The sequence below is a fragment of the Clytia hemisphaerica genome, unplaced genomic scaffold (genome assembly GCF_902728285.1).
Source record: "Clytia hemisphaerica strain Z4C2 unplaced genomic scaffold, Clytia hemisphaerica genome assembly, whole genome shotgun sequence".
Classification (NCBI taxonomy): Eukaryota; Metazoa; Cnidaria; class Hydrozoa; order Leptothecata; family Clytiidae; genus Clytia; species Clytia hemisphaerica.
In genome coordinates this window covers 202,904-227,830 of record NW_027104620.1, presented here as the reverse complement: position 1 = coordinate 227,830, position 24,927 = coordinate 202,904, and the positions used below count along the sequence as shown (strand labels likewise).

Below are 24,927 nucleotides of genomic sequence, written 5' to 3'. Positions count from 1 at the left end.
TTTTATTTTAAATTCTTTCACTCACTAATATCTTTCCAATGATACCAAATTTATAAAGATTGAAGAATTCCTTCAAAAGTTATAGGTAAAAGAAAAAAGAGTACACACTTTTCGTGAATAGACTTTAAATTCCAGGCACGAAAGAAGCCATTTTTATCTGGTAAGAAGAATGAGAAAATTTAAGCGATTTTATAGCGATTTTACTGACGAAGAGGGAAATTTCAGTTTTTTGTGAAAATTTGGTACGACAACCGCTGTACCTGCCATACCCGTTGCGTTGTGCCTGAATTCACCCTTGTCAACAATCTGACTTCCTTACGCTATTGGTAAATTTAATCGATGCGTTGATTTTACGGCACCGGCCTCTTTACGCTACAGAATCATTTGTCGTTCTTGGTGAGGTTGCAAGGGTCTTGAGAATTTCAAAAATGTTTTAAATAAGATAATACATTGCTCATTATCGGAAGTAATACGGTGTACTTTTTAACCAAACTAGCTTAACTTAATTAAAGTCTTATAAAAACGTTAATAGAAGCAATTTCGGTGGTAATTAAATTTGGCGGAGTGCTAGAAAATAAAAAAAAATTAGGGAGATTTAAATACACAGGTTTCGAATTAAATCTGGCGCGAGAGAAAAAATCAAGTAAATAAAAGGAGTGATAAGGGGAAATGCCTTATAAAAGGTTGATAGATTTCCTTTCTTCTCTTTTGAAAGCCAGGTGTTCATTCAAAAGATGTTTTTCTATTTTAAATTCAATAAAAGAAATATGATTAAACGATTGACTTTTTATTTTAATGTTTATTGTTTTCATAATGACCCATAAAGTCTGTCAAAATGGAAAAATGAGCTAAAATTGCTTGATACACGGCCAATTTTCGTTCTGTTTACTTGATATTTTTCGTGCAAATTTACATGGGATCAAAGCTAAAGCTAAGCAAAAATTTAATTCGAAACCCGTGTATTAGGCTGTTTAGGGGTATTTTTGGCTAAAAATCGTAAATAAATTAGCCAAAATTCTGCTCTAGTTATTCTGTAAAATTTGGAAAATAGTTAAAGTAACCGCATCTCATCTCGAATGAACAACCTGATTTGGATAGATAGTGGAAAACAACGTAATTTTAACGGCAACTTAATTTGGTTGAAATCGGGTAAATCTACCAAATCCGTCGAACTTTCTTTACACCGAAATTTCTTCCTCTAAATTTTGATGAGATTTAAAAGAAAAAGGTAAATTACTCACCTGTCTGTCCGGTAGCGTTCTCAAAATTACCAAAAGTAAAACTGTCCATTGAAAAAGGTCGGAGCTCATCTCTCTTGATCAGAAGCTCTGCGTCATTTTGGATAAAATTTGACATTGAGAAATATTCCAGTGGTTCTCCGGGTTTAATGGGCCGAAACCGAATGGCGGAAACGAGCCCAAAACATAATGCTAAGAATGATAAAAGCCTTAAATTGACTTCCATCGTTTTCTCCAAATAATCAGAATTTGATTTTTGAATGATTTTTCAGAAGATTTTAACTTTTTAAAATTTTCAGTTTAAAAGTAAATTTTTTGGAAAAATTTTGAATTTTTTTATTAGATCCGGGGGTTTAAAATGCCTTGTTTATCAAATTACCCCCGGTTTATGTCATAAAGTTTGTAATGTTTGTACATTGAGGTAACAAATAAATAGACACCAATTGCAGCTATCTTCAGCATAATAATTAAATCCAATAAACAAATGCAACCAAACTAAAGCCTAACCTGTTACCTAAACTAGCCTTGCTAATTCAAATTGATTTCATAGCGTAAAATCTGCAAATTTGGAAAATCATCGAGTCAAATTGAACCACAGACCCACTGGAACACCTTCCCACTGGAAAAATTGTCCAAAATATCGCTCCTGGTGGAAAATAATCCTCCAATTTCTATCCACACTGAAAATTATCAAACAAACAATCCTCAACTACAAAATATTATGCTATTTTTTCCATCCTCGATGAACTTTCTGACTTGCAAACAAAAGAATTGAAATTGTTTATCAATAAAAAAATATGGGAATATCAATCCCAATCGAGTTTCAGTCCGTTATTTTTATTCCCACTAGCTGAAAAAAGCATTAATAACTACTCTTTGATGAACAAGCACGAGCGATTTTATAAAAGCAAATAAAGAATAAGATATTGAATAAGCTACGTACTTTAAGAACACTTTAAGAGCGTTTTACCCTGACAATCAAGAAAAATCAAGAGAACAACCACTGATCCTTACTCTTGTCTCCCGAATAGACATCCCCCCGCTAATTGTTAAGAGACAAAAAATCTATCCCCCCGCTCTTATTAAGACCCCCCCGCTAATTAAATTCGAATAATTCAATATTTTATTACAGTGTAGATAGACCTTAAACTTGTTAAAATTTTCCTTTTTGTTAGTATTTGTTCTTATTTTACGTGTTCATTTGTTAAAGTTTCTTTTTTGTTGTTGAAATTGATACCAGTTAGAAAAAATTCTGTTTTCAAATTACCCCCCCTCCTCTTATTTTTCTACCCCCCCTGCTTATTCAGACCCCCCCCGTCTATTCGGGAGACAAGGGTATAGAACATGGACCGAGCTATATAATAATAATAATAATAATAATGATATATTTCTGGCATTTCCAAAATTTACATTTGGCTCTTCACCTGAAAATTCTGTATATAATATATGTGCAATGTCTAGAAAAAAATTGTAAAATAGCCTGGTAGTATACTGAAGAAAAATCGGGACCGTATGCGGACAAGCAGATAGGGACGAAGCGGTGGGCTAGTATGGCGAATAAAATGATTAGGATTAAGAAGTATAAGGGGTAAAATGTGAATAGTGATAGAGCTAGACTAAAACCTAAACAAATCCGAGTATCTGAGTATGCTAGCTGAGGCCATCGCAATGTGTGCTATTATAAAAAATTAACGAATATATTTAAAAAAAAATACTAACATAATGTTATAAGCTAGACTAGACTAAGGTTCAAGTACTATTGGTGGCTAGAGGTAAAGTAAGCGACAAAATAGATCTAAGAACTCGGTGAGATAGAATCACGACAGAGCGTAAGATAGAATGAGTAAAACTTGCATAGATTGCAACACCGAAGGCTGTGTAAAAGTGTACTGGACCTTGCAAAACACGACCAGTATTTGACATAAATAAGTGAGCTATCAACTATCTAAATTAAATTAATTGAAAATAATTAAACATCAAATGGAAAAAAAAAAAAACTTCATAGAACTAGAATATAATAAAGTCATATATATGCACTGAAGAAAATACAGACTAAGTAAACCTAAGAACAGATGGGCTAAATCTAAAAATCAGAATGGAGACTAGGGAACCAAGGCTACGATTAGGGATATTGGAAGAAATGAAATCAGAATTAATTTAAAACTAAAATGGCGCGTGAATCAAATCGAGAATTAGACTAATACTAGGTATAAGAAATAATATAACATAGAAAGCACCAGCTAGGAAATAGCGAGTAGCAACGCAGGGACTACAGTTGGTAGAATATGGTACTACTGCAAGCTCCTAGCTAGGGCTTTGTCGAAAAAATATTTTTTTGTTTCTTGACAAAAGGCTTTGTAAGTTTCTGAGTCACGACAGTTAACAGGTAGTTCATTAAAAATTTTAGAAGCTTCAGATTCAAAGGAACCACTAACATTACAGGTTTCACGCAATTTAGTTCCACCAATTACATCCGTTCGAGTCTTGGCTTGCACATATTTCTCCATAGGGAGGAATTTGGGCCAGTCATTCATATTAACTGATTTCCACGCAAGTTTAGCCAAACTGTATTCGGTCCGTTCTTTGACAGGTAGCCATTTCATATCTATTACGTCAGACTTGCGAGAGTAGCTCTTCCGGACGAAGCTAGCTGTGGCATTTTGGACTCGTTGTAATTGGTTGAATAGATATTGTGGTGCGTTGTGAATTACGGTATTACCATAGTCTATTTTACTCAATACAAGAGATTCTGCCAATTGGCGTCGTACACGGTATGGTAAATATCGTTTGATGAGGGATAGAAATATATCCGTCATCTTTGATCGGAGGTTCTTTTTAATAGTACCCAGTAGCGTAGACAGGGTTGAAGATTAATCTGCGTAGGAGAGCAGATTTTTTACGACAAATCACTTAACTATTCGTGGTATAAAAACATAATTACTGTGTCGTTTAAATCTGCTCTCCAAAGCAAATGTTTCTTCACCCCTGTCTACGTTACTGCTACCCGCAAAGAAGCCATTCTAAGGCGAAAATAAAAAATGCAGTGTTTCCGAAAACCGGCTAGCCAGTGCCTTCCCACAAACCAAATTCGCCGAAGACAAAATCTTGGACGGACTTTCCCGTCCAAAAACATTCGATTCCACGGCCAAAAAGTAACAGACGTTAAATCGCGATAAAAAAGCGGTTTTCGTTTAACAGGCTAAAAACCGGCCGGGTGAAAAAAGACGATTTTATGACCCGGCCGCAGACTATGAGTTCATATAATATATTATATCGTTCAAGCTATCAAACGTCGTTTGGTTAAGATATTCCCGCTTGTAAATCAAGTTTCGTTCGTTAGTAGTTTATACATTAGTATTCAGGGCTTATTTCCCAGTGGGCACAGGACGTCTAGTCGACGTCGAAAATTGGTCTTTTTTCGACGAAATGTCGTCCTAAGTAGACGACTTGACGACGTCTAGTCGACGTTAAAATGAAACGCTTTTGGTCGGTCTCAAACAAGTCGAGTTTTGACGTCTTTTTTCGACGTTGTTTAGACCAGAATTAGACGAATTAATTTAGATTTAAAATTCAATGAACCTGTATTCGATGCCAATCAGTCATCAAAAAAAAGGAAAAATCAGTGCATAAAATTCAAGCTTTTCTCACAGAAAATGAAGCTGTTATTATGAAAAGTAAAAGGAGACGGTTTATTCCGAGGTTATTTTTTGATTTTTTCATCAATAGAAAATATATATATATTTTTTCATACTATATATATATACAAGGAAAATGTACAAATGTACAAATAACTTAGGAAAATATGTATAAATAATTTAATTTAAAATGTCAACTTCAAATAACTAATTCTTCTCGGATTCTTCAACTTTGAAAAATTACGGGCGTCTTAACTCGATCAAATTGTATAGACTCTTTAGTTAATGATGCCTTATAAACCTTACTCGAAAAAAATTGTGTTCCTTGTGCGTGTTCGAGTTACGGAGACACCATTGTATCCGCAAGGCTAAAAATTGACCAGGCGTTTTTCAAAGAGATGACATTCCCGCAAAAATCAGTTACTGAGAGACAGAATTAGATAAAAACTTAGGCTGCATGCATCCCCAAATTAGTTTTGATATAGGGGATGCGAATCAGGCTCTTATATTGCTTCCGAGAAAATTACCGAATAGCTATGTATTTTGCAGAATTTTGGCGACTTGTCTTTTTCAAAAAACTCGATGTGTATTGTTTGAGTTATTTGATGCGCATCCCCTATATCAAAACTTATCAGAGGGGATGTGTGCAGCCTAATAAAAACTAGGAAATATACAAGAATACAATTGTAACAAAGCTAGAAATATGAGAACATGATTTGTTTTTGAGAACTCGTCACTCGTCTTTGAGGTAATATATTTGATAAGACTTAAAACTCATCCTGAGACTCGGGTTCTGACGGAAGCACTTCCATGCGTATTGCATTGCAAATTTTATATTTCGATTCTTAAAACTTTTGAAAAAACGACTCCTTTAAAAGCTTAAGAAATTTAATGACTCAAAAATTAATTATCACTGTCCGAGGAGTCGTCCCTTGCATTGCCACAAGCTCCTCCCAGCGTCCCAAAGCTGGCCGATTTGCCAGCAACTGATTTACCAGCAACTAATTTGCCAGCAACTGATTTGCCAGCAACTTCGTTGGCTGTTTTTTCCTTTTTGCCAGGCGCATGTTTGATCACATCCCCTATCATTCGGTCAAGGTCGACGGGGTATTTTTGCTTCAAAGCATCTGTAAAAATTGAAAAAAATGATATTGAAAAATAAATCATTGATGGTGTAAAATAGTTTCTACCCTGAAAGTATGGAGCAACTTATGTTTTCAATCTTTTCCCATCAAAAATTATACTCACAAATTACAAGGTATTTATCTCCTTATTAACACAATACATACATTTTAGACACTCCTGTTAGACACCCCTGTCTCACAGCCCCGGTGAAACTTTCCCCTACAGTGGGGATAAAAATCGACCAGGTTTCAGGTAAAAAAATCCAGCGGGAATGATTTTGATGTGAAATTTCTAAACAATGAATTCCGAATAGGGATAAAATCGAAGTCAATTTCTAAGGGGCTGAAATTCCAGGATATTTTTCCCACCGGGGACGAAATTTTTGCTAAATATTGTCCGGGGTTGGCGAAAAATCATCAATAGTCTAAAGCAGTCTATAGTTTCCCCTTTACTATCCAAAGGGCTTATGATGCGTTCAGTTTATCTACTCATCGTCAAATTATGTCCGGGTGGTAAATTTGCTTAGAATGGTTTAGGAGGACAAATACTTCTACTTCTTAGTCTTTTAGCAGGCTAAAAAGTGCCATAAAAGGTACATTTTATTCAAAGTTTGAAGTTTTAGAGATTTTCAATTTCTTTCGCGAATAGACCTTCCTAGAATTTTTTAAAACATTTACTTTCGAAAAGGGCCAAATTTGCGAAAATCGCAAAAGTTTCTGCTCGGGAAAGTTTGATATTATTTCATTATTTATTACTGTAGTAATTCTATGGTTGTACAATATAGTCAAAAAAATTCACTTACCAATTATACATTTGCAATGTTTCGTCTCCTTGAAACTTTTCTTCCCTGCCTTCCCAGCCTTTGAAAATTTGGATTGTAGCCCACGCGACATTAAAGCATCGAGCGAAATTAACACTGCTCTTCTCGCAGCCTTCCCAGCCACTAAATGTTTCAGCATTTTACGCTAAAACGAAAAGGTACATACTATTTAAAAGCTCTTCACAAAAAAAAGCATACTTTAAGGCACAGATTTATTTTTACTGCACCTTTTGTCTAATTCCATGTACATACCAGCAACACCCCATAATTATTAATACTTCTTCTCTATATAATAATACCCTTTCCCCGATGATTTTTTTAATTAGAGGTTCTTCTTAAGATACAATGGTGTATTCGATTTTAGGCTTTTTTGTTATAGAAAGTCAATAAAATAGGTTTGACGTACTTTCGCTCTACGTTTCTCTGGACGTTTCAATTCTTCCTCCACTCTCTCAAATTGGTCCATTGTCGAACTCTGTTCAATTTCGTCATCTTCTTCGTCTTGAATTTGATTGGCATCCGTATTTATATTACTTAAAACATCCAAAATTTGCTTCTGTGTTTCCTGAACTTTCTTTATGTCCATCATCATTGTATATTGGAAACCTAAAAAATGATAATTTTGTTGCTTTCTGTAATGTGCTTTAATAGTCTTAAACTCTAAGATTTATTATAGAGTGGATAAACAACACATGAAACGTTGAACAGCAAGTCACTTTATTTTCATTGCTTTACGAAAGCTTATGATTAAAAAAAAGATCATCAATTTCTTTAAAGCTATTAAGCAGTTATTGGACAAAGTCGAATCCTATATGCAAAAATATTGGGCGTGCGAGAAAAGATATTGGACGAGGCTTCGCCGAGTCCAATATCTTTTCTCGTAGCCCAATATTTTTCATATTGGATGAGACTGCGTCCAAATAAATGGTTTATTATCCGTTCATCGCTAAAATATTTCTCGTTTTCAAACATAATTCCAATTTATATGCTCGTAAATCTGGTTTCTTGGTAGTTTTTTATTCAAAAGTCTTATTTTTATTTTGTGACGTAACGTCAAAAAGAAGATGCTCAATTGTCATTGAACTCGTTGTGTGACGTGAATTTTTGAAATATGTAGCCTCCATGGAAGCTATATATTCATGATATGCACCATTGCAATGTCTTCCATTCCACCCAATAGCTGATTGGTTCAAAGTGACGTATTGACTGATTTTACGTCACTTACAACCAATGAGCGATTGGTTCCGTGATGTAATGTCAGAAGACATTGCAGTGGTGCATATCATGAATTCGAAAATATTGGACAGCAAAGAAGCCAATCAAATGTCGCTATTTACGCGCGTCGGATAATAAACAAATATATTTGTCAAATCTTTCAATTAACTTCTCTTACAAAAAAAGATAAATATTTCTTACGTTTATTGGACATTTCTTTAAAGTCATTTCCACCACCACTTGGGTATTTATTTGATTTCGGAAGCTTGGGAGATGTGATTGCTGAAAAATAATCGATAGCGCATTATGAAGATTGAACATTTCGAAAAGTCTCCAAAGACTAAGAATTTAGGAAGAAGATTTTTTTTAAATCAAAGTAATTACAAAAAGTTTTTTGATCCTCATGACGATCCATCATTAATAAAATAATGGTCACACTGTGCTGTGTGGGCAAGGTGAAAAATTATCGAAATTCATTGACAAGACTGGGTTTTTCCAAATTTTGTTCATTCTTCTGAAGTAATGGAATCTTACATTCTTGACGAGTATGACGAATTGAATTTGTTGACGAATTTAGTCGGATTGAATTTGATGACGAATTCAGTCGAATTGAATTTGTTGACGAATTCAGTGGATTGTCATCTAAGGGATTAAAAGTATTAACTTAACACCCCTGTCTCACAGAACCACGGGGCTTAATTGTGGGAGAAAGTTCCACCGGGGCTGTGAGACAGGGTGAAACTTGGATAGACACACAGTATAACTCCCCCTACTTGAATAAGGCTTTTGTTCTCATTATTGAAATTGATAACGATTAACAAAAATTCAAAAAAATTTCCTAACATTGAACGCTCAAAGCCTCTGAAATATGTCATCACTAATCTATAGCGTATTGAATACCTTGGAAATTTAATGCCTTTGTTATCGGAATGAAACCATTCGGCAAATTCGAGACTGGTGAATAGCTCGATCTAATATAATTTTGTGCGCCTGCTGTAATGAAAAAATAATTAAAAAATGAGATAAGAATAATTTGAGGCTGAAAGTGCCATAAAAATAAGAACAGCCAAGCGTCAGAAAAATTTTACTGGTTCTTGTGAAAAATCTGTAAGTGTAATCTTATTCTATTCAAATTTAACAAATCCATACAATATCTAAACAAAGGAGAGAGAAGAGAAAACTTTTGGGCACTATGTACTTCTTTGACTTATTTTGAAGATGGATTTGGAAGTGTAAACAGAAATTACAGGGGCTCTGGAATTTCATGATTGGTTAAAATAAGTAAAAGTAAACTCACACATTCTGACAGCATCTGAAGCTACAGGAGGAGACGGTGAGAGATTTGACGGCTTCGCTTTGGATGCACCAGGGAGACTTGCCGAAAACATTGTCTGGACGTTGAAGTGTGGACTCGGTGCTCTTTCAACAGCTTTAAATATATTCAAAAAGCAGAATTAAGAGCTATGAAAGCTATAGTACCATTTGGTACGCAAAAGATGTCATACATTTCAAAACTGTTCAAAATAGCATAATTTTAATATCTAATTTTGGTATTTTACTTATATTGAGTAAGATCATAAGAATGATTGTTGCAACTTACGTTCCGGCTTCTTCTTGACAGGTGTAACCTCTGCTTCTGTTGTGGTGTATGAACCTTTTTCTAACTCTTCAAAGTCATCTAGAAATATAAAAAAGTAAAACTGATACGAAAGGCTGTAGAAAGTTTGAATTTTAAATTAAGATTTTCCGGATGAAAGTGCAGTATTTAAATGCCTAACTTTCAAAATAATAACACAAACCTTCAAATTGAAATAATTATACTAACCACTGTATCTCTTAATCTCCAACACAGCATAAGATTTCCAGGACTTATCTAAGGGAATCAGATCAATGGCTGACTGCCTAGCCTTGTTTGATGGCCACCACATGGTCTTGTCCTCTATCCAATGTGTGGGGACGATTGTCTCTACAATCTTGCTTTTGTCAAAACATTGAAGTAATGCGTATGCCATTCTAAAAAGATACATTTATAAGTTTTTGAGAACCACTTGGAAGAAATTGGCCAAACATTTGGGCAAATGTGATGCTTGTTTAGAGGTAAGAAAGAGACTCAATATCGACATATTATATTTTTCATAAGGAAATAAGGATGATTTTCGGAATCAGCAACTAACAATGATGATTAGTTCCGAATAAATCTGAAGTAATTAAAATGGAGCCCATCTTGTTTTAATAGTCTTACTCGTTTCATTTGGGTAAAAGTTTTTGACAAGTATTCTATTTTCATTGTTTTATATATTATTCATTGTTTGCACTTAAGAGTACTTAAGAGTCATTAAAAACTATAAACACATCAAAAAGGAACCAAAAAATTATAATGCACTATTTTAGCTGAAATGTGACAATCCTATGGAATAATATATTTCAAAGCATTGAAATTATCACAAAGTCATCACGATAAGGTAGACAAACACATTTTTTTAAAAAAGAGTTTTTTCTATAACGTCGCGATGTCGATTTTAATGCTCGTCTTAATAGAAATATGCCAACACTTCTGGAATCAATACCAAGGATCTGGAAATGAGATAATAGGTCAGACGTATTGTAGGTGTTGCATAAAAATGTACCATTCAATTCAATTTTTTCTACGAAAACTAAATGATTGTCTGTTAGAAAGCAAGAATTTCGTCCATCAGATTTAATAATGACTTCGAAAGGTTTTTCAATGTAGTAACTTGCGTCTAATTCTTCGGATCGTTTTACTATTTGAGCTAGTGGATTCGATTTACCTCTTACAAGGCGCTTCAATTTTTGCAAATGATTTTCAAAAGGGAAGCAAGAAAAAGCAATCAATGGCAGCTGAAAATATGATACATCACTTGCAAGATGAACTAGATTGTGGACGTTGAAAACACAAAATGTTTCACCATAATGATTTCTCGAATTTTGAACGAAATATTTCAGTAAGCCTTCTGCAGTAGGAACATTAGCATTACGAATACCGTCACTTTCTTCACTCAGCAACCGAATTGCCACAGAAAAACATAGATAGTGTTTCCACGCTCCAGCTGAAAAATAAGGACGGAAAACAACCATGCCAGTATAAAGCAAAAGCGATTTGAATTCTGTTGCTTTCCATCTGTCAAGATCGGAAATACTTCTTGGCTGCCTTGCGAATTCAGATGGTAACTTCAAATTGTCCAACGTCTGATTAATTGCTTTCATGTAAGCGGATGACAACTTTCCATCTTTAATTTTTCGAAAGGAGCCTTTGAGATAATATAGAAGACGTCTCGTTACACCAAGGTATACTAAATGCATAGGATCAACAGGAAAATCCTTGATCATATCAATTGGCAAGTCGACAAATTCAGAAACGTCAAGTTGGTGACGCTTGCCATCATCATCTGGTATACTGTAACCATCTTGGCGGAAAACTTCATTAGTTCGTTCCTCGATTGGGGGATCAACGTCAGGATCCCAGCGATCATAAACAATTCGATTCTTGATACTGTCACCTCTTATTGTACAACGCTCGCATGCCCAATACCCTGTGTGCTGTATGGTACCTCTAAGTCCTGAACGTGCAGGGGCATCACAAGGGAGACAGAACAAGGTCACTGAGCGATGGACACCATTGAAGAAAAAACCATTTCTAATCAAATCTTTGACTTCAGCTACAAAATCTCGGACAAATTGGTTGAATGGCGGCTTCGACTTTCCACAAAAGAAGGCGACTGCAATCGGTTTGAACGGATGAAAACGAATGAGAATAGGCCAAAGGTTCGCAGAACTAGATTTATAAATGGGAAGTCCATCAATATTGACAAATAGCGCAATTGGTTGGAAATTATCTTGGTATGATAGCAGTTTACAAATTCTGTTTTTAACTCCGATGTAAATGTAATGTCCGACCCCCATAGGTGTTTGGATCACATCTCTTTTTGTATTCAACAAAGTTCTTGTATCTTTAGGAACATTACCACCGAGCTCTGTAACAATACCCAAAATTTCATTAACACAGGCCCTGGTACAATTATTATTCAAGGCCCAAGTTTTCAATCTTTCACACAAAGCGTAGTCCATCTCATCATCTAAACAATCATTGTCAGTTTCAGATTGGGCAGAAGTGTTAGATTCACTATTTCGAGGAACTAACAGGGCAACAGGTTCATCTACAATCAGATTTTCACCATAATCAACACCTGAACCAACTCCATGTGAATCATTATCAGAAAACATAATGTCATTGTCTGAAGGACTTTCAATAGCAACCAGCATTGGGACATTGCTTTGTGGCGCATTCTCACTCTCATCACTAGAAGTACAATTCTGAGTAGCAACTGTATTAACATGCTTTCTTCTGTCCCTCCATTGTTTCAACCTTAAATTTCAAAATGAAAAGAAGTCTTTTAATTAGATGCCTGTATTCATTGGAGCAATAAGGGAAGAGAGAGCTTTTCTCCAGTATGCTATACATTTTGATCCAGCATAGGACAATGGAGTGATAAAAATATTTTTAGTATTAAACCAAAAGAAAATACTCAAAAAGAAGACAGTGACAAAGACAGAGTGGATCAAGCATTTTATTCACCTTTCATTATTTCTTCTCCTCTTTTCCATTACATCTCAAATGCAAATTATCAAGAAAAAGCCACAAGAACCACAGACTGAAAATGCAAGAAACAAATATTTTTTGTTTGAATCTCGACTGCAATACAAGCTAAATGGTAGCCAGCAGAAGAATTAAGTTTAGCAGAATATGAGGAAATTGACCAGGTCCTTTCAGATACTAATTTACACACTGATTGACACAATTGACACAAAAAAGAGAACAAACTTAACCGACGTTAGACTTGTGCTGGAAATCCCTTCTTATCAAGAAAGCATTCTTGAAGACCAAAATACTGTCAAAAGTCCTCTACTTGAAAAACAAGAAAAAACCTTTCAAAAGCGAATGAAGATGAAAAAAGCTTGAAACTTTTATTTAAACACAATATCATCAATGAATTTTTTTATCAAACATGGAAATTGTTATGTAAAATTCATTCAAAGTCTTTTATTCTTTCTTTAATTACTTGACAAAACAAATCTTGTTTAAATGTATGATTACAAATATAACTTACATGTACTAATTGTTGTGCAAACCGATGCAAAATATGTCCAAAACCAAATCACCTCTCTGTTGAGAAAAAGTTTATTATTACAGTATTACATTTATACTTTTTGGGTAAAAACCCTTATGAGAACTAGTATTTTTGGCATTTTGGTATATTATAAAAAGGTTAAGTTAACCAAACCAATTATGGCCATGGGAAAGACAGCAGAGAGCATTTTTAAAAGTGAAGTGAAAAACAAAATTATAATAAAAAGCTAACATCACAAACAGGATATGCTGAACAGTACTTTTAAATAGTGCAATTGGTGCTCATTATAAGAAAACATGCTATGAAAAATTTAATGAAAAATGATAGGTTTCACTTTCTTTTCAGAAAATAAGTATTTGAACATTTTCAGAATTTTTCAACCATTTCCAATCAAGAACAAAATCACAATTTAATATAACTTGTGGTTTTTGTTTACAACTACCAGTCTCGAGATTAAAAAAATGTCTGGACACAAATGAACAAAGTAACTCATGCATGTAACATATATCTTTAACCAGGACCCTAGTTAACTGGCATAACACAATATAATTAAAAAATACAAGATCAAATCATCACTTTATTGTTTGGTAATACTGAGAAACAAAACAAAAAACAATTTTCCATAATAGACAAAAATAGGCAATTCTTTGAAAATAGTTAGATGACCTAGGTTCAATTTTTTCTGAGGATTAATTGACGATTGAAAATGATACTTAGATGACAAAAAATAGACAAAAAGTCCCTTATGCTACATTAAAATATTTACACAAACAAATAATTTTAGTATTAACAGTCCGAGCATTTCACAATATTAAGAACTCTGCCAATATAACCCCTCAAAATTAATTTCATTATGATGACTAACTGATTAATTTAGAATAAAGTCTACTTTCCATAATTTGTTAGAATTACCTAGCCAAGGAATGTATTTAATTTGTTCAAGATTATCTACAGTACTGTAAGCAATAGTTTTCTCATTTGCCAGAAACCAGTCTTACCGAATTAAAAATCTGGCACACTATTTTAAAAGTCATATCTAAGCTTTCAATACTCTTTCCAATTTTTAGCCAATTGAACGTACATTATTTTTGTAAATCTCAGATTCTGTCCATGAGATGGCAGATGGCGCTTATTTAGCCAATGACCCAGGCATAATCAATTGTTGTATATTTTAGTCCACTTTCTACAAATATCACAATTTTACTGTTGGGGTACCAAATATTTCCATATAAATACTAATGCAATATAACCCCCACAATTTCAGTTTCTAGCCTGCTGTGAGCTCCGTCTCTAGTGACAGTGTAAACAATACGTTATTATCTAAATTTTAAGATATTCCAAATATCTTTTCATCATCGCTATTGATAATTCTAATCGACTAAGTCTCCCAGCCAAGCCACATATATCAAGATATCCAAAAAATTGATTGGGTGTTAGATATACATATTTCAATTCTGATCACATTACATCTTGTCTGTTGAAGATATGTTATAAGAGAAGTTATCCTTGATTTGAAGTTACCCATCTGTTTTTGAAATGCCTTTTCAAGGAGCAGGATACAGAATATGGTTACTGATTATTTTGATGTATTTTTATACATATAGGTATATATTTTACATCTAAATAAATTAAAAAGGTATATTGAAATCAACTGAATTCATGAGTGACATTAAAATCAAATACTTTTCATCTGAACAAACATAAAGCCAGGTAAACTAACAGAAAACCTTAATTTCCAACAAAACACAGTCTGACAGTTCACAAAATATACTGTAGCACAAAAACATTAAACCAGGCCAGTCTGAAAAGAGCCAGGCCACAAAAAAGAATGGTATGGACTTAAAGTTTGGTCCTATTAAAATGCTGGAAAATTATTTTTAATCGTAAAAAAATCCTCTAACATAGTATTTCAAAGCCATTCTTTTGGTCATTATAGTAAATACGCAGAAAACATCCAGCAATCTTGTTTTTGCAAAATTTCTTCCTTCTGGCCAAAGTTTAAGGTTCAAAGAGCAGAAATGGAAAGAATAATTATTCTATAAGACAACCAATCCAATTTATTGACATATTTCATGATAATTAGAAAAATTACATGGACGAGTGGTTCCAAATTTGGTGGCCTTCGATTGCCATCCATGCCATTTTTTTTAATCTTGTTGAAAACTAACGTTAGATCAAAGGGAAAAAATTCTTTTGTCCCAACAAAGAGATAATTTTGCATAATTATGCGCTGTGACGTCTTTCTTTCCTAAGTCTTTGCAGGAAATTACACTATGAAATCACATTAAGGAAAACTTCAGAGTTAATACTAGAGTTTGTCCACAATCAGAAAGCACAAAAAAAACTTTTTAAGTTCACAACAAATTTCCACATTTTGGGTACACATAGAAGAAAATTTCCAATTTGCTGATAAATGTTTCAAAAACGTGTGGAATTCAAAGTCGATAGTTATATAAACACAGTAGGGAGAAAACTTTCAGGTTTGATGATGGATTTTTTCCACCTTTTAAACCATATTGATGAAAACTTTCAAGTGTCGAAAGATAATAAATTTTTTAAATAAAATTGAATTGATGTTGAAAAAAATTCCTGATAGACAATGGAAAAATGAAAAAATTTCTGATTTTACGACAAAAGTTTTCCATACCATATTTTAGCAGTTCTGCAATATCTGGTGTTTGAAAATAATATTTTTAACGCTGGACCCTGTTCAATCACTGTGTGAATACATCCTAACGTAATTAATCAAACAGTTTGATTACACCGAACTAATTGAAAAAATTATGTTATAAGAAAAATTATTGTTATTTGGTTCAATTGGTTCAGTGTACCAAATCTCTCAGTTTAGTTGACATTTTGGTATCTTCATTCAATTTTAGTTTGTATCTTTGAAAGATCCTATCAGATTAAGGCAGGGCTGTCGGATTTAGGACAACTCATGATACTGCACGTTATTCAATTTTAAGATAAAAAAAATTAAGTTTGACATTATAAACATACTCCGTTCGACAACAAGAAAAGTTTAAGACAACCTAGCAATTTTCTTTAGGTGAACTTGCTTAATCGAACTTTTTTTTTTGAAAAATTTGTGAGTATTTGATAACAGTTCAACGACTGAATGGACAATAATTGGACAACAGAGTTCGATTAAGTACAACAAAGTCCCATTAAAAGTACAGTTTTTAATGGGTTCGATTAATTAGGTCTTAGTACATGTACTACCGTGAGATCGGGTAGCTTTCATCAGTGGAGGCTAACATGCATAGCCCTCAAATGAGTGATCTGGCTGGTCATTAAAATACAAAATTAAAATCCTAGAGTAGAGATTTGAGCAGGCGGGGCTGTGTACTCTCGGGTACCTAATAGCCGTCCCCCCCGCTAATTAATTTTTTGAAAATTTTCCACCCAGGACATTCTTATTCCAACCCCCCCCCGCTTATTAATTTTTGGGAAAATATTTTTGAAGGTTCCCTTTTTTGTCCCAATTCTGCTGTATTTGCCTCCTTTTCAAAAAAATTCCACCCAGGACATTTTTATTCCAACCCCCCGCTTATTAAGTTTTGAGATTTTTTCCAACCCCCCCGCTTATTCCAACCCCCCCGGCTATTAGGTACCCGAGAGTAGTTCATTTGTTTTGAAATTTTGCTGCTTTGATTGGTCAGTCATTTGATGGCTATGCAAGTTTCTCTCCACTGATGCAAGTTACCTTCACAGTTCACAGTATGATGAATGCCCCCAGGCAGGACTATATACAGTATATTAATCTGTTAATACCAACACCAAACACATTTATTTGGTGTCCGAAAAAGATAATTTTCTGCATCAGACAAAACAATAAGCAGTCATTGTGTTGTGAGGTACCGTCAGCTCCAACTTGGGACAAGTGTACTTAACATGGGACTTGTTGATATCTGGTCTGCATTTTCACTTACTGTAAAATTGAAAGAGAAATCGTGTTTTTTTAATAGACCCCTTTCTTCATAATTTTTCAGTTTTGATTTTCTCGCTTATAGTCTTCTTTTCTGTATGGTCTTTTTTAACAAAATCTGGAATAAAAGAGACAGAATTCGGAGGCAAAGTTCGAGGCATATTGCCTCTATCATCCAAATTTGTAATATATATTTTATTTAGGCTATAAACAAGGTAGTCCAAAACATATGACATCACATGAAAGGGGTCTATACGCAGTTCATTAACATTAAACTCAAATCAAATGACTATGGAGGTTCGGTTTAAAATGGTGGTGGAATGGCCGTCCCATCATGTTGCGTAAAGATAGTCCCAAGTTAGAGCAGTTGACGGTAAGGTATAGTGTTGTATGAAAATATCTATCCGAACTAATGTTAAAAAAGACCAAACCACACAAAAAGACCAGAGCCAGAAAGTCAATTTAAAACTAAATGAATATTCTATAAGCCTAGCATGAAGACTTTGTATTACTACCAAGCAGCAAAGCAAGAGAAAAAACATCAAAACCCAAAAACATCTCTCTCCTCAAGAAGCACAAGCAGGAGCTTGCCAGCAGACTGTCGTTTAATTTTGCATATGAAAACAAACAAAAAAGATCCAGCCTGACTTAAACAGAATAGCCTGTGGCCCAGATTAAAAATAAAACTAATAATAAATACCTTTTGTCGAGGTCTTTTCTTTGTGAAACGGTGAAACGTCCGTCTTCTTCTCTCGTCGTCGAAAGTCGATTCAAAAAATATTTTTGTTCAAAAGATTTCTACACAAAAATGGCGCCAAGATCGAATACTAGACGGGGGTTTATCTTGAGTTGGAATGGCTTCATTTGAACTTTACAATATCCTCAGACAACAAATATAGGGCAAGAATTGATTAAAGAATTTATTGTAAATTTTAACTTGTAATAATGTTATTCATGAAAGGCAAAAACTCTAAGAAATTAGCACGTTGATATACGTCAAACCCCCGTTTTATATAAACCCGTTCCAGTCCTTTGCCGCGCAAAATTCATAGCTTATAGTCGGAATTCGTCGAAAGACGTCGAAAATCGACGGATAACTGGAGATGAAAATTTTCCGGGTGCTACTTTTTAAAAATAAAGTTAGCCATTAAGAGAAAGAAATAGCATTTAGTAAAATTTCTTTTCGACATCGCGGCAGAACATTTCATGTTGTTTTAAGTTAAAAAAATAAGAGTAAAGTACTATTGTAAATGATGAAAAAACATCCAAAAACAATGCTTTTAGAACCCCCTGTAAATACCTGAAGGCTCGCGCCATTCTTCTGAACAGTTTTCATATCGAGGATTTTTCACTTATCTATTGTGACGTAATTTAGACGTCTCGACGACGTCTATAAATAACGGGTCAACTGAGGACGTCGGCCGGACGTCTTCGGAAGACGATGACCAAACTTAGACGGGCCGACCAAAAACTGACGTCTCCACGACGTCCACAGGACGTTGTGTGCCCACTGGGTTCATACTGTTTGTACATAAAATAATCTTTATAGTTCTATTTCAATGATCTTAAGTCATCAAAAAAAAATTTCCGGCCGGCCGTATGAGAGCCTTTTTCCTTCACCCGCATTACAGAAACACTACATTTTCTTATTTTTGCCTAATGTTAAAATTTTTCCTAGCGGAAAACAGCGCTACATCACTAGTGTGCAAGCGAAAGTAGATCTAGCTATCTCTTACCAGGGGGTGTTAACACCCCCTGCTCCTACGCGGGCACCAATTTCAGAAAAACTCCGATCAAAAGTTTTTGCTTGGCCGGGATTGAGGAACTGCCTCCAGGGTCTATGTATAAATCCCAGCAGTGAGAACAACCGAGCTCTTAGTCAAAATTTACTGGTTCTTATCATTGACCTTTATACCCTAGACCACGTTTCTCAATCCCGGCCAAGAAAAATCTTCGATCAGAGTTTTTTGAAAAGTGGTATCCTAATGGTAGTGCTACTCAATAGCGGTGTAAATGCATCGAGAGCGCTAGATCTACTTTCCCTCGAAAGTTTTTTATGATGTAGCACCGTTAGACGTAACTTTTCTTCACCTTCTCCTTCTCCAAGTCTAACGCCGATTTTGGTAAATTTCGTGAGTTTTTTACATGACGTTCTCTTTTAAATCGAGCTTCGTTGGAAAAAACAGTAGGGTGTGCTTCGTCCAAGACGGAAGATGTCGGGAAATATGCGTACGGTGATCTATTCTCTTTGCCGATCGGGAAACATGGCCCGGTTCGGAAGCGTATCAGTCAGAGAAAGGTCCCATTCCGAAGAGTTAAAAAATCAGACTTCTGCATTAACACGCATGCGTAATTTGTCGTTCTTTTAGACCACATGTAGTTAATTCCCGTGATAAACAATAGACGATATCGGATTTAGATAAATGCAATGCATTCTGGTTTCTAGGGACTCTCAAAGGAATTATAATCTATTATAATTGATCTATTAAAAAACTTATTCTTCCTTTTTGAACCTTTTCGATATTTTCGATCTTATCAGTTAGGGTCAGGGTTGGAGCTCGAAACATTGCGTCATTATCTAGATGATCTGTAAAGTGTAGAAGAGGCTTTCTGGGGGAAATTGTATACTCTTCGGAATAGAACCTTTTTTCCCCTCGTATTGTTTGTCGGACCATACTGGGCAAAAAATAGACAACAACGGTTGCTCTTTTTGCTATTTTTCTTTGGTTTTTATGCTTTCATGAGTTCATTTTTGTAAGATTGTCACAAGGAAGGGTCGATGATGAACTTCTCTTATTATTCCTTTCTGGATTTGATGTTTCGTTTACATTCTGTTGGTTTAGAATTGAAGATACAATCTCTTGGAAAAACAGGACATTTTGTCAACTTTCACAACGAACTAATCTCAATTTTGCCTGTATATTTACCTAAATTGTCACAAGACAAGTGACTGTGAATAAATCTGACCATGTTATACCTGAAAAATTACATACTTGCGACATCAAATAAGTTTGAATTCACTTTTATATGGTATGCACCCAATGGTCAGATGGTTGGTGATGAACTATATGATTAATTAGCTTTGAGCTAAAAAATTAAACATGGAGAAAAGTTAACTGGTTAATGATTGAATTTTCCTTGGTGTTTTTATCTACTACACCAGACGTTACTAATCGATAAAATCAATTATCAATTAAAATTGATAGCTAATCGATAATTAATCGATTGATTAAATATCGATCAAGAACGATATTCGATAAATAATCGGCGCCTAAAAAATTGTGAGTATCGATTATATCGATCAGATATAAGATATTAAACCAAGTTTCATCGATATCATCTATCAAAAATCGATAGGGTTGATGTATCGATTATACCGATATTAATCGATATTATCAATTATTAACACTGTAATCGATATCATCGATTAAAAATCTATGGTGATAATTTAATTGAGTCCTAAAAAATTGTGAGTATCGATTAGCTATCGATTATCGTTTTTAATCGATATTTAAATCAATCGAATAATTATCGATTAGCTATCGATTTTATCGGTTAGTAACGTCTGGACAACAATAAACTTAACTGGTTAGTGACAGTTAGTGAAAACTCTTTGTGGGGAAAATTCTGTTGCGGTTACAGAACTGTAATTTCAAACTTTTTAAGCTGATAACCGGTGTTAGCGGATTATTTTAACTCCCTGTAAAAGATACTTCCCCAGTCATAATAAACTGGTAAAAGAACACTCCCCTAGAGTAGAAATTTCCCAGGAAATTATAACTGCCCAAAACCCTTTTTCTAAAGAGATAGCGAGTTAAAAAAAAACTAGTTGGATAAGACTCTCCTCATCAAACGTCAAGCAGAAGAAGTCATTATGTATTGCATTGCATTAACCCTAACTAACCCTAACACACTGCATTCGCAAATCTTGGAAAACTTTGCACTCATTCTTGTTCCAAGGGACCCAAAAAACTCAAAGAGAGGTCTTTAGAATTAAAAGTTTAATTGGGAAATTTTTGTAGATATCCTAATTATTTGTTACTTTTGTACCTTTCTTTGTTGTTCACTTTCAACGATTTTTCAAAAGCTTAACTACATTAACCTGGTCAATATATTGTGCCCCTTTATTCGATTCACTGCCCTGTGTTGCCGAAGTCATCACAAATTTGCATTGTAAGATTCTGAACGGGTTCCGAACTTTAGACTTAGACTGAAAATGGATCACTTCACCTTTCCCAACGTATGGTCCGTTATCGCCAATCAAACACATCAACATGTTTATCCAAGGAACACGACGAACAAGTTATACCCAATTTCATCCATCCGACAACTTTGGAAGTCTTCAGGCTGCCTTAGATTTTTCTGGTATATACAATATCAAACAGACACGCATTCTTAGATTCTAGTTAGGGGGAGTCATTATAAACCAGGGGGAGTCTAAATTTGCTGGGGAATATTAACTCTAGCGAGTCATAATTCACTAGTTTATAAGAACTGGGGAGTCGTAATAAACTAGTGTATTTTAACTGGGGAGTCACAATAATCTAGTTTATTATGACTGGGGAGTTATAATTTAGGGGAGTTGAAATTAACTGTGACACCGGAACACCACGGCCAATATGAAGAATGTTATATAAAATAAAAACATAAAATGTTTATCGTATTGAATATGAATGTAAACAATTGGAAATCACCTCACATATACAACTAAAGTTTGTCTTGAACTTGGAGATTTTCTTCCCCGTGCATTTAAAACGTGGAAAACTTTGGTTATGGAGATTTTCTTCCACATGCGTTTTAAAAACGTTGAAACTTTTGTTGTGAATTTGGAGGTTTTCTTCCACATGCAATTTTTTCAAGTGATTTCCTGGCATGACAACTTTTTTTCTTTTTGACATTTTTTTGGAAATTATGATTGTTTACAAGTTTGTGACATTATTTGCTTTTGCAGCATGCTTTTGGAAAAATGACTTCTGTTGGGGGAATTTTCTCCTAGATTTTTTTCAGATTATGAAAATGCTTCCCAGTATATATTATGAGATTTTTAATTTCGCATAGCGAAAGTATTACGATAGCCTTTCGCGGCGGCGGCGGCGGTGTCCTCGGAAAAAAAATTAGAAAACGAAAGTGCTTGATACGGTGGACGAACTCACTAAATTTAATTTACAAATTACACGCTCGTATAACCACGGACGATTTTCGCGGGTTTTCTTTGGATTACGTCATATATCTTTGTGTCTTTAGCTCCACAGTTTGATTTTTTCTTTATTTTCTTATAAGCATATACTTTATAAGAATCAAATCAATAACTCTTGATAGACGGTGATATACCTTTCGGTAATTAGTTCTTACAAAGTAAACAAGGATGGCGCACAATATGACCTTATTTATTTTTCTTATAAGCATATACTTTATAAGAATCAAATCAATAACTCTTGATAGACGGTGATATACCTTTCGGTAATTAGTTCTTACAAAGTAAACAAAGGATGGCGCACAATATGAGCTCATTTATTTTTCTTATAAACATATACTTTATAAGAATCAAATCAATAACTCTTGATAGACGGTGATATACCTTTCGGTAATTAGTTCTTACAAAGTAAACAAAGGATGGCGCACAATATGAGCTCATTTATTTTTCTTATAAACATATACTTTATAAGAATCAAATCAATAACTCTTGATAGACGGTGATATACCTTTCGGTAATTAGTTCTTACAAAGTAAACAAGGGATGGCGCACAATATGACCTTATTTAGTTTTCTTATAAGCATATACTTTATAAGAATCAAATCAATAACTCTTGATAGACGGTGATATAGCTTTCGGTAAGTAGTTGTTACAAAGTAAACAAGGAATGGCGCACAATATGAGCTCATTTATTTTTCTTATAAGCATATACTTTATAAGAATCAAATCAATAACTCTTTATAGACGGTGATAGATATACCTTTCGGTAATTAGTTGTTACAAAGTAAACAAGGAATTGCGCACAATACGAGCTCATTTATTTTTCTTATAAGCATATACTTTATAAGAATCAAATCAATAACTCTTGATAGACGGTGATATACCTTTCGGTAATTAGTTCTTACAAAGTAAACAAAGGATGGCGCACAATATGAGCCTATTTATTTTTCTTATAAGCATATACTTTATAAGAATAAAATCAATAACTCCTGATAGACGGTGATATACCTTTCGGTAATTAGTTCTTACAAAGTAAACAAGGGATGGCGCACAATATGACCTTATTTAGTTTTCTTATAAGCATATACTTTATAAGAATCAAATCAATAACTCTTGATAGGCGGTGATATAGCTTTCGGTAATTAGTTGTTACAAAGTAAACAAGGAATGGCACACAATATGAGCTCATCTATTATTCTTATAAGCATTTACTTTATAAGAATCAAATCAATACCTCTTGATAGACGATGATATACCTTTCGGTAATTAGCTCTTACAAAGTAAACAAGCAATGGCACACAATATGAGCATTTTTATTTTTCTTATAAGCATTTACTTTATAAGAATCAAATCAATAACTTTTGATAGACGGTGATATTACCTTTGTTTATTAGTTATTAAAAATTAAACAACAATTGTTCTTAAATTGGTCCCTTTTTAGCGATCTTAAGCCTCGTTGTTCTTATAAAATTGTTTCATCAAGGCTTGATGTAAAGTAGATTTCAAATTGGCTTCAATCTCTACTTCTTGTTTTTCCTATGTAGTTTAAATTCTAGGCGAAATTTTCGACTTCAAGTCGTCTTGTTTTTTTTGCATTCTGTTGGAAATTATATATGAAATTTTTTCCCTGTTTTGAAAGTTTTATGAATTTATTATTGATCTTTTGGCGCTTCATAGTCACGCGATGTAGACCTTAAAAAGGGCGGCTGTCCGAAGCTATTCACAGGTTGTTAGACTATTACGAAGTGCAAGATGGACCGGAAAGAGCTCAAATAAAACAAGAAAATGAAACTCGACGCCTCATCCTCTACTATCACAAGACCTCACAGGGTGTTCGGAGCGTCATCCAGTTCCCAAAGTATCAACCCACCAAGCAACCCCGGTACCCTCAACGTGATCTCAGTCTTTCAATCAAGAAGGATACAAAAATCTACCCTAACGACGTCTGCCTTAACTGTTCGGGAACAGGACACTGGAAGAGGGACTACCCATCAGCCGAAAAATTGTACCCAAAATACAGACATCTGCTCAAAAGATAAGTGTTTTTCTTTTGATTTTAAACTAGAATTTTTAAGAAATGCATTTGATGCATTTGATAACACTGAATTAGATTCAGGGGCTGTTAAAGGAAGGCTTCAGAAACATTATCTGTTCTGGGAACAGATAGGAGCTAATAAATTTATTCTGAGCGTTATAAAAGAAGGTTGCAAATTGCCTTTTCGATCCTCTCCGACCGAAAGTTTTTGTTCAAATAATCATTCTGCTTTCGACAACACTGCTTTTGTGACGTCATCACGTCATGAACTTCTTCAATCTGGATCAGTTATTGAGGTACCGTTTAGACCTACAGTAGTCAATCCTTTAGGGTCAGATACTCGTCCTTCTGGCAAGCAATGTCTTATTCTCGACCTTCGGTATGTCAATAAATTTTTGGTCAAGGAGCATACTTTAAGGGCAGAAACTTTCGCGGGCAGAAACTTTCGCGTTTTTCGCGTTTTTGGCATTTTTTCGCGAAAGTTTCTGCCAGGTAAGAAATTAAACAAGAAAGTTGCGAAAGTTATTTTCGCGAAAAATGAAATTTTCCTAAAAATCGCGACAGTCTTTTCCAAGTTTTAAAAGCCGAGG

General features: G+C 34.4%; 2 protein-coding genes across 4 annotated transcripts in view; both read right to left on the bottom strand.

Moving 5' to 3' along the window:
- The window catches only part of LOC136824666 (uncharacterized), a 108,047-nt gene that overhangs the window by 32,330 nt on the left and 50,790 nt on the right, over positions 1-24,927 (bottom strand). The window contains exon 1 of one of the 2 annotated variants that reach the window (XM_067080657.1): positions 1,242-1,546. The exons of the other annotated variant lie outside the window; for it this stretch is intronic. Within the exon in view, the coding sequence (XP_066936758.1) occupies positions 1,242-1,464 (223 nt within the window). The 5' untranslated portion in view covers positions 1,465-1,546. Of the gene's footprint in view, positions 1-1,241; positions 1,547-24,927 lie in introns of those variants that run through there. 2 annotated transcript variants of the gene reach the window in all.
- Positions 5,466-17,916, bottom strand: LOC136824657 (uncharacterized). 2 transcript variants are annotated; one of them, XM_067080648.1, is made up of 11 exons: positions 17,809-17,912; positions 13,160-13,215; positions 9,859-10,046; positions 9,634-9,711; positions 9,331-9,462; positions 8,934-9,026; positions 8,568-8,675; positions 8,235-8,315; positions 7,225-7,424; positions 6,801-6,963; positions 5,466-6,000 (listed from the first exon to the last, which is right to left on the bottom strand). In XM_067080648.1, exons 3-11 carry the CDS (start codon positions 10,043-10,045, stop codon positions 5,777-5,779), a joined length of 1,266 nt encoding a protein of 421 aa, XP_066936749.1. In that variant the 5' UTR covers position 10,046; positions 13,160-13,215; positions 17,809-17,912; the 3' UTR covers positions 5,466-5,776. The 2 variants fall into 2 exon arrangements, with proteins under 2 accessions (XP_066936749.1, XP_066936748.1); XM_067080647.1 differs by lacking the exons at positions 5,466-6,000; positions 6,801-6,963; positions 7,225-7,424; ... (4 more) ...; positions 9,634-9,711; positions 9,859-10,046 and adding exons at positions 10,363-12,417; positions 12,628-12,703 and having other exon boundaries at positions 17,809-17,916.